Genomic DNA, 9655 nt, shown 5'->3' on the forward strand with positions numbered 1-9655 from the left:
TTTTTTTAAATTTAGTAAAAATTTATTTAATATGTTTCATTTTCAATCTTATCTTTTATTTACCTCAATTTTTATTTACTTAAAAAATTTATCTCTTACTTATATAAAAAATTATTGCTATTAGCTATTATTATAGAAATAATATAATAAAATATAATAAAATATAATAAAATAAAATAATTATTGAAACAAAAATGAAGGCTTTGNGCAATCACTATAAAAATATTATATTATTTTTTTCTCTTTATGATATTTATAATAGAAATTTTTTAGAAAAATTTTTTAAAAATACAAATAATGATAAATTCATATGAAAATATACATATGGCATGATAATTTTTTGTTCATTCAAATCCAAAAAAAAGGAATTCAATATAAGATCTATATCATGTTGAGATAGACAAGATTTTTTCTTATAATTTTTGCTTTTTAAATAAATTAAAAAATAAAATAATATAAATAATGTAAGTTGATATAAATTAACACAAAATAATATAAATTAAAACAAATTTATAAATTGAAATATATATTTAATATTTTTAAACCAAGATCTATGAATTATCCATATAAATATGCTCATATATTCCACGCACTTTCATATTGAACTAAACAACTGTCGATCAACAGTAGTAAGTCACTTAGTGACAAGGTCTCGGTCAGTGAATTGTTTACTTATTGTTAGAATTTCGATAAAGATCATTGATTTTATATATGTTAGATAAAAATTTTTTTTTCTTACAAATATTTTAAATTTTTTATAATAAATATTTTAAATTTGGAATAAAGAAACGTTGACAAATAAAATAAAAAAAAATTGAAAAATAGATTTTTAAATAATTAAAATTTTTAAATCAATATATGAGTTGAAATAATGGAGCTAAATAATTATGAATATTAAATTTTATGGTTTTAAATAAAAAATTTTCCCAAATGTTTCTTAATAATTTATTTATAAATACAAATAAAGAAAAAATTATACTTATTTCTTCTTACTTATTTCTTCAACAAGATTCAAAATATATATATTATATATACAAAATAGAAAAATAAGTCATAAAATAATTTGTCACATTCTCAATATTTCTTCTTACAATATAATGTATTATACAGTACAATAAAGTTATGAACGATCATCATATTTTATTTAAAAAAATCTCTGACATCGATATCAAAACATGATCGATTTGGCATGAAATGATTTTTATACATAGATATCCAATGCTAATACTATATATACTAATTGTAAGTATTTGAATCATCTTTAAATATCGTTGTGCTGCTTTTAAACGTATATTTACTTATAAACCAATCTAGAAATATTTTTTAACACTCTATGAATAAAAAGCTAATCTATTAGACCTACAATAAAAATTTTAAAAATAAAGTAAAAAACAAGCAAACAAACAAAAAACAAAGACAAAACGATAATGTCTTTAAAAGCTTGCAAAAATAATAATATCTAGATAGATAGATAGCTAAGTATATAGATTATCTTAAAATAAGATAAGTAAACTAATATATTCCCGCTAAACACTTAACGAAAATTCTCACTCATAAACTGTAATAGACAAAACAGAATCTCATAAGTTTGCGTTTCTTTCGTATGCAGAAGACTGCAACATCAATATTACGATCCACTGCGGGTGGTTGACTCGAAATCGAGTCGACGATGTTTCAGACGTTTATGCAGTAACAGACGTTCAAGTAAAAGAGAAGAGGAAGGAATCAAGTGAGTGCAAAAAAAAAAGCATGGTAACACGAGAAAGGAAGAAAGAGCGAGAACAGTGAGGTGAGGCATGGCAAAGAGAGGAATGAAGTGGAATGGAGAGGAAAGGAGAAGCGGGAGAGAAAGATGGACGACACGGCACGACGCAGCGCACGGAGAAACCGAGTCAAACTCTCGGCCGGCTGGCGCCGTTCTGTCGGCCCCCGCTGCCTCTTGCCACTGCCACCAACAATACGCGCCGTACACCTCTTCCCCGTTGTTTCGCCTGCCATCGTCAGCACCAATGCCAGTACTTGTAATACCAACACCAAATTGTGACGTCACCATTTCTATCACCAACCATCACTATGTTGATAATAATTTTATTTGTATAGAGTACTTTTTATAAAGAAATGCTCGACCTCGTTCAATTGCAAACTAAATACACGTGTTTAAAACTCATCTGTGTTGTGTCCGGTCAAGTTTCCAAGCGCGACGAGACGAAGCTTACTCGACTTTCGGGCGCCTTCGCGCAGCGGTATTGGTGCTAAAACCGATATACATGATACATTCTTGAACAGACCGAAGTGATGCGGAGGCTGAAAAAGAAATGTTCAATGTGTTCGTAGTAGTGATCGTATCCGTAGAATCGACGGCATCGATACTGATGGTAATGTTAATAGTACTGGTCATGGTAGTGGTGGTAACAGAGTAGTGGTGGCAGTAGTAGTGTAGTGGTAATGGCGGTGGTAACGTTAGAGGCAGCAAAGTCACAGCGGGCAGGCAGACCAGTTGGGACTTGGGACTATCGCACGCGTGTGCGATGAAAAAGCACGAGGCGAATCAGTATCTTCTCGACCGTGCTTGTGTCAGGATGTGCTTCGTTGATTTTTGGACTCGAATTAACTTCGTATGTGAATAAATTTTCGCATAATGTGTTGCGAATAGTAATCGTGATCCTGATTTTTTTATTCGTGATTTTACATTTTTCGTTTGTTCCTCATAGGGGTGCAACGAAATTCAAATACGGACTATAAAAAGTGTCAAAAAGGAAGCTAGAATAATAGAAGGGAAACCTAAGAAACAACAGAAGAAATTGAAGCAACAAAGAAGTCGCGAAACATGTAATGCGATTTGCCGGTACGACTGACCGCTATACGTATTCGTAAGATCTATCTCATGAAAAGTAATGTATGAACGGAAAGTGTGGTGATCAAGACAAAGAAGATTGTGCTTTCGTGCTTTCAATCATCGATCGATATGGCCCATCACATAGTTGAATCAGTATCCGAATTGTCGGTTTTAATGAAAGGTAAATATTTTTATAAAGGTATATATAGTTTAATAGTTTCAGCGAAATTAAAAATATTTTCGATAATCGATACGGGTACGAATTGAATCATCGAATTGAATCAAATCTTTTGAAATAATATTTATATCTTAATATTTCGATTTTAATAAACAAAATATTTCTATTTCTATTCTATTCGATTAATTTCTTTTAAATATTTATGAGAAAGTTTAAACGATATCTGACTGAAAAGAAATTATTCTAATTTCATTATTTCTATTTCGCTTCAACGCTTTATAGTATCAGTTACAAATAATTACCGCGAAAAGAATCATAAAGGTTAGCAATATAAATGTCTTCATTCGGTCGATTGATAATGTGTGTCTGGTGGGAGTTGCGAATAATGATAATTATCGTTATAAACGGCGCCAGTCGAGTCTGAGTAGATCGACTGCTTCAGCAGCACCAAATGTCATGCATCTGCGAAATAGAGTTGACGAAGAAGAAAGATAGAATAGACTGGTTGCTCTCCTCTGGAGCAGGGAGACACATGGAAAGAGAATGCGATCTGTGGAGAACGGTAAGATGGTGGAAGGGAGAAGTGATAGAAAAGGAGAATCCGAAAGAGAGATAGGACATAGCGGCGCCAGCGTGGGTTGGCGCACACTACTAATAGTTGAAATGACTTGCACGAAACGAACGATTTTTTGATCAAACTCGAAACTTATCATATTATTTTACTATGTTATTTTACATATTATTTTATGTTATAAATTTCTTTAAATTTTTTTTTCTTGCATAGTAATGAATTATTACTGAGACATAACAAAAAAAAAAATATTTATTTTAAGACTATTCGACTAACACTTTCGATCTCTAATATCAGCATTACAAAAAGTATGACTGATGAGCGATAATTTTGCAATAATGTTAAAAATTTGAATGTTCTTTCATTTGACGATTTATCATTTGAAAAAAAATTCGATCAAGTTTGAAATCTTGTTTATTATTTAAGTTGTTTGAATTAAACGAATTGAATCTACTTTTTTTTCAATATAAATATGCTATTTATTTCGATAAATTTAAATAAAACTTAAGACGAAGTCGATGATCGAATGAAATTTACAAATAAGTTAATTGAAACAAAAAATTTTTAAAAATATCATATAAACTTTTATCTTCTTTTCTTACTAAAAATTTTCTTTTATTAATAAAATGAAATGTAAACTAACAGAATTCTAAGATTGAGATGACGAATTCCAAGAATATGATTACTAGTTAAATCAGATTTAACCTTGTCGAAACTGTTGAGTATAATCGATATCCTATTATTCATAGTACAGGTACACACAGGTAAAAAGACAGGGACGAGCAACAAGGGAGAGTTGACTGCTTTGTTGAATGGTAAACGTCGAACTTTCCACCCACCTGTGCGCAAACCTTGCACCTGCTATCTGAACCGGACCTCTTCCGTCCTCTGACTCGTTCCATATAGTCCCTGTGTCATCGCGATCACCGATTTTTCCAATCCTTGCTTGTCGCTTACTACTTTCTCTATTCTTTCTAACAGATTTCTTTTTTTCTCTTCTTTTTTTCTATGTTTCTTCCGTTTCTTTCGGATTTTTAGAGTATTTGAAATTTACAGTTATTGATTGATTGTATCATATATAAAATTAAATCATTTATAGGCAACATTATAGATTTTGAATTATTATAATTGATTTCAATCGAAACAAATTTAAAAGTTGATATGCAAAAATATTGGTTTATTTAAATTATGGATAATGTAATTTTTTTTATCAGAAAAAGACAGAAATAAAATATTCAATTTTATATCTCGATTCATCTGATGCAAAATTAATTTGTTTATTAATTTAAGTTTCAATTAAAGAAGAAAAAGAAGTTTCAATTAATATTTTTGCATAGAAAATTTTATGTTTAGTATCTAAAATATCGTTCTCTAATATATGCTTAAAAAGGATTTTCAATCAAAATAAATTATTTCTTATTTTGCAAAAAATAAAAGAAAAATGAATTGCAAAAGAGCAAAAGTAAAATGATATTAATAGGAATCCAATATTAATGATTAAGATAGATTTGATTTAAACATGCAACTGATTCAGAACTCAGAATAAGTTGAATATTAAAACAAATGGAATAAAATATTTCGATTCGATTCGAAAAATCGTTGTCAATCAAATTTTCGATATATATTAAATAAAAAAATTATAACAAAATAATAAAAATTATAATATCAAGACTCATTGACTTAAAAAGTTTTGTTATATATTATATGTCATAAGTAAATACAAGTGAACAAAAAAAAATTGTCAATTTTTTATAAAAAATAAAAATAAATAAATAAGTAAAAATAAATCGAAAAATAAATAATATTTTTTCGTTTATTTCATTTTTAAGCTAAATAAGTTTGAAAATTTGACAAATATATTTAAATGAATTTGATTAATTTCTTAATTGAAACGGTTAGTTATCTTATGTAAATAATTAAAAAATATAGAATTTGTTATTAATTTGAAAAATAATCCATCAAAATTGAAAGTTAATCGAATACACAAATCATTATTTTTTTACTGTATGTATATTCGTTTCTTAAAAATGAGAATTTAAATAATAAAATTTCATTTTTTATTACGTGTAAAATAATTTTCTCTTATTGATAGTTCATACATATCCAGTTAAAAATTACAAATTGTTAGTAATTTTTTTTTAAATTTGAATTATTAAAAAATAAAATATAAAATGAAAAAATTATATTTTTCTTTTTTGATTTTTTTTATATACAGAATCATTCTTATTTGCTTATGCCACCTGTTTTAAAACATCTGGGATACTTTGTATATATTTTTTGATTCTATAGATATAGTGATAATATTAATACTCGGCTCAAACCCAGCAGCGCCAGTCTTGTTAGAACATAAATTGACCTTAATGTTATTCTCACGCAGCCATTTGGCAATCATTTTTCTCTTTCTTTCTTTCTCTCTCTATCTATATGTATAATATATTCATATATTTGTACGGTATTTTATTTATAATCTCTGCAAAAGTTGGCGGCAATTCCTTCTTCGATTTATTTTAAAAGAGATGCAGAAAGATTACACTCTACTATTTCTAGTCTATTAAGTCGAAACTACAAAGAAAGAAAAAAATTCTATGGAATGAACATTTCTATGGAATGAACATTAATGAATTTTGAAATATGATATCGATTATAAGATTCAGAGTCATTCAAAGTAATCGCTCTACCTATGATTTTGTTTTTGTTTCTAATTTTAATTTTAATTTCATTCAAATTCTTATTTAGATTGTAAATCTTGACAATGATCATTTCAACTTTATTATTTCACATATATGATTTACATGCCAATTTTGCATTTCATTATTTCTATTAAAAATCAAAAAAGAAAAATTAGAAAAAAAAGAAATGATTGAAAGAAAAAAAAAGAGATTTAAATGTTGATAAAAAGAAAAGCAAGAAACTGAGAAAATATATACATACATACCAATCACGTGGCCATCTATTTGTATGTCCCTAACGACGAATGATCGAAGATATCCATTCTGCGGTCAACCGTATGTCTTCGTGCGAGTTTACACATTTATCCAGATGTTATTTTCGTCTGTTTGAACAATTGTCGAATAATATAATAAAGATGCATGATATAGTATAGCATCGCAATATTCGCAATACTCGTCGTTTAAAGATATGTATTTGTCATTAAATATCTCTTTCACCATTATCTGAAATTGATAGTAGCTCGTTTTTCTTTTATCGAGTTCTCGACAATTTATTTTTTTAAAACGAAGTTTGTATAAATATTTTCATTGTAGGAAGTTTCCAGATTCACGATTTTAATGAAATTCTAATATAATATTCAATATTCAATATTCTAATATAATATTTAATATTTGATATTTGTATTTGATATTTGTATAAGAATCCGAATTCTAACCTTCTATTTTGCGTTGTTTCTTCACCGATTTAAATTGTAAATATATGTATATAAAATTGGAATGAAAAAAATCAAAATAGTGATTATTTTCTAACAAAAAAAATTTGCCTCTAATTTTTAAAATTTAATATACAGAAAAGAGATTTTATAAAATTATTGAACTTTTAATTTTTTAATTTCTTTTAAATCATATTTTTAAATATGTTTTTTAATTTTTTAATTTTTATTTCTATCATTATTATTTTATTCTATTATCTAATTAATTCTATTATTTAATATCATCCAATTAAATTTTATTTTATTATTTATTAATTATTATTTAATAATTATATTTTAGTTTATATATTTATTAAAATTTATATTCATAATATAAATAAAGAAAATTAAGAATTCTTTTTATTCTTAACTGATAATTTTCTTAATCTACTCCAAATTTTTTATTATTTTTACATAGTGAACAATAATAAATAATTGCAAAATAATAAACAAAAATATATAAAATCAATAAATATAATATATAATTTTTAATATATAACTCTCAGGTTTAAGACTCCTATTTTTTTCTTTTTCTTCGTTTCTTTTTCTTCTTTTCTTTTCTTTCCTTTCTTCCTTCTTCTATGTACAAGTTTCTATGTACAGTGGGAAACAAACAATATCTTTTCCATTTACAATACAAATTTTTGTAAATACGCATTGAACTGATTTGTCGAAGACACAGATGCTTGATACAAATACAGAGAGAAGCTTATCATAACTACGATAAGCTGTTTCGAGGTGTGAATCGCACTGTCACCAGGTGCGTGCAAGTCGTTATTCGACACGTTATAACGTTATAACGTGAAGCGTTATCCTCGGAATCATTGATCTCAATGGCGCTTTTACGCCCTAAAACATTTATTAATTTGTTTTAATGCATAATAGCTCATATTATGGATGAAATATAGTTTTCATATGAATGAATGCCAAAATTGAATATTTAAAAATTTATATAAATATAATTGTTTTCGGACATTTTATTATATATATTAATTGTCTTTAATTTGTCGTTTGTCATTTTTAGTTAATAATCTTTTAATATTTATTTAATTGCAAACATTAATTACATGATACATTATTTAATATAATTACATTTTTATTTTTGGTAAGAATATTCGTGGAATACTGTTTAAGAATTAAGTTTAAAGAAAATTAAAATTAATATGAAAGTTATATTTGAATTGAAGTTTGCATTAATCGAAGCAAGATGAAGATAGAATGAAAAAGTTTTATCTTGTTTATAAGAAATAATATAAAATATAGAAATAAATAAATCTCAATTGACATTTTTATATATAAATACATATTATATGTAAATACCTTGCATAGAAATATTTTTAATATAATCTTTTCGCTTAATTCAAAGATAATTTTTTCTATATTTTATGTAAAAAATATTCAAATTTATTTGAATATTGAATATTAAAAAATAATTAAAAAAAGATCGGGAACATTATAGCTATTTATTATATAGATATAAAATATTTTATTATTAAAAGTCGATGTTTTTTCAATTCTTGTAATTATTAATTTGTTACATGATTAAAACTAAAATAAAACATAATCGTATAAACGTAATAATCAATAGAAAATAAAAATTATACGAATCAAGATATAAAATAGAATTTAGGATTAAATAAATATAAAGTATTAAATTTGGGATATAGAAACTTTTTGATTTCTTCTTTTTGATTGTTTTTATCTTTCAATAATATTGAATTAAAAATTCATAAATTCAAAAGTTATATTAGCAAATATTAGTTTTTATCTTAATATTTTATTACTTTGTGCCGTTAAATATTCTATATCAAATTCATTTTTTTCTTTTTTCAATTATATTCATTTTTTCGTTTTTTTTTCCTATCATCAATTTAATTAAATTAATACTTACTAATTATATGTAAATATTATTTATTTAGTATATGTTTTCTTTATTGCCTTTATTAGATTTAATTTTTAAATTTAACTTAAATTATGGAATATAGAATTTATATTATTTATATTTATGAAATTATATTTATGTTTATAATTATTAATGTAAATTATTTTTAAATACGAGTTTCATTTTTTAAATTTTATTTAAATTTTAGTTTAGTTTAAATTAGAAAAAGAATTTATGTGACTCAGATTAAATTTATGTTTAGTCTAATTTAGTTAAATTTTATTATATTTATAATCAATTTCAGTTAAATTAAATTTAAATTAAATCTGTATTTCTGTACAATTAGACTATGAACAGAAATATAGAGATCAAAAAGTAGAGCACGAATACTAAATTTTATAGACTCATAAATTTTGAATTAGTATATTTCTAAATTTAAAATTTAGTTTCTAAATTTAAATTCTTTGATTTTGTTCGAAAAGTAATATATACATAAGTAATATATACATAAGTAATACATATATAAAGTAATATATACATACAAATATATACATAATATATACAAAAAAAAAATTAAAAATTATTTATGCTTTAAATGAAATTTGATTTCGATTTCATATAAATAATGATTAGATAAATGATAGATTTATATGATAGAGATTTATAAGATATAAATACACATATAAATATAATATATTATATTATAAATATAAATATAAATATAAATATAAATATAAATATAAATATAAATATAAATATAAATGATA

The 9655-nt window shown here is 24.7% G+C and overlaps 1 protein-coding gene across 1 annotated transcript in view; it reads left to right on the forward strand.

Annotated features, from left to right (window-relative positions):
• Positions 1 to 1508: 1508 nt before the first annotated feature.
• Positions 1509 to 9655, forward strand: part of LOC102672940 (uncharacterized protein DDB_G0271670) — a 12190-nt gene continuing 4043 nt past the window's right edge. The window contains exons 1-2 of the mRNA XM_031510404.1: positions 1509 to 2615; positions 2712 to 3017. Of these exons, the coding sequence (XP_031366264.1) occupies positions 2966 to 3017 (52 nt within the window). The 5' untranslated portion in view covers positions 1509 to 2615; positions 2712 to 2965. The remainder of the gene's footprint in view (positions 2616 to 2711; positions 3018 to 9655) is intronic.

Source organism: Apis dorsata, unplaced genomic scaffold, assembly GCF_000469605.1.
Source record: "Apis dorsata unplaced genomic scaffold, Apis dorsata 1.3 scaffold_225, whole genome shotgun sequence".
NCBI classification, from domain to species: Eukaryota; Metazoa; Arthropoda; class Insecta; order Hymenoptera; family Apidae; genus Apis; species Apis dorsata.